General features: G+C 45.0%; 1 protein-coding gene across 1 annotated transcript in view; it reads left to right on the top strand.

Annotated features, from left to right (window-relative positions):
* The first annotated feature begins 442 nt into the window (after positions 1–442).
* The window catches only part of SPATA13 (spermatogenesis associated 13), a 20,601-nt gene continuing 20,294 nt past the window's right edge, over positions 443–749 (top strand). The window contains exon 1 of the mRNA XM_008581666.1: positions 443–619. Within this exon, the coding sequence (XP_008579888.1) occupies positions 494–619 (126 nt within the window). The 5' untranslated portion in view covers positions 443–493. The remainder of the gene's footprint in view (positions 620–749) is intronic.

The raw sequence follows: 749 nt of genomic DNA, 5'->3' as shown, positions 1-749 counted from the left end.
GTGAGTAAAGTATGAATAATACACTCTGGGTGAAGCTGAGGGATTTCCAGTAACGTATGTGCATAACTTTAGGAGTCTTGGCTCTGCAGTATCTCGTCTGGCTACTCAGAAACCATTTTTAGAGCAAATATTCCAGATATTCAAGTTTGTTTGTTAACTCACTTCCAGCTAAGTGAGCTATTTATACATTTTTTAAAAAAAAGGGTATTTGGGGTTTTTTTTAAGAGCAAGTAAGAGATACCCACCTGATTTTGTTTTTCCCAGTACATTTTCCTCAATTCATTTTGTATAACCAAACAGTAAGGATTGACTGAATGCCACAGTGTCTCCAGATGAGAACTAGAAGATGTTGGCATCACCCTGAGGGAGCTTGCACAGGGCTCCCTTGCGTCCTGCCCCCCGTTTCTGCACTAAGCCTGCCTTCTGCCCTTCTTCTCAGCTGATCAGCGATGGCAGCGTGGTCTGTGCAGAAGCCCTGTGGGACCATGTGACCATGGATGAGCAGGAACTGGGCTTCAAGGCCGGCGATGTCATCCAGATTCTGGAAGCCTCTAACAAGGACTGGTGGTGGGGCCGAAATGAAGATAAGGAAGCCTGGTTTCCTGCAAGCTTTGTCAGAGTAAGTGTGCTTTTCAAAAGGACCTGTGGCGGAGAGGCAGAATCGTTTCAGGCCAGATCTCACCCTATGCAGATTCAGTTTATTTGTAATTGTTTTTAGTCTGCCCTGCAAGTCAGACCAGTAAGAAATT

The sequence above is a fragment of the Galeopterus variegatus genome, unplaced genomic scaffold, assembly GCF_000696425.1.
Source record: "Galeopterus variegatus unplaced genomic scaffold, G_variegatus-3.0.2 Scaffold2429, whole genome shotgun sequence".
Lineage (NCBI taxonomy): Eukaryota > Metazoa > Chordata > Mammalia > Dermoptera > Cynocephalidae > Galeopterus > Galeopterus variegatus.
This window is presented reverse-complemented; position numbering and strand designations above follow the sequence as displayed.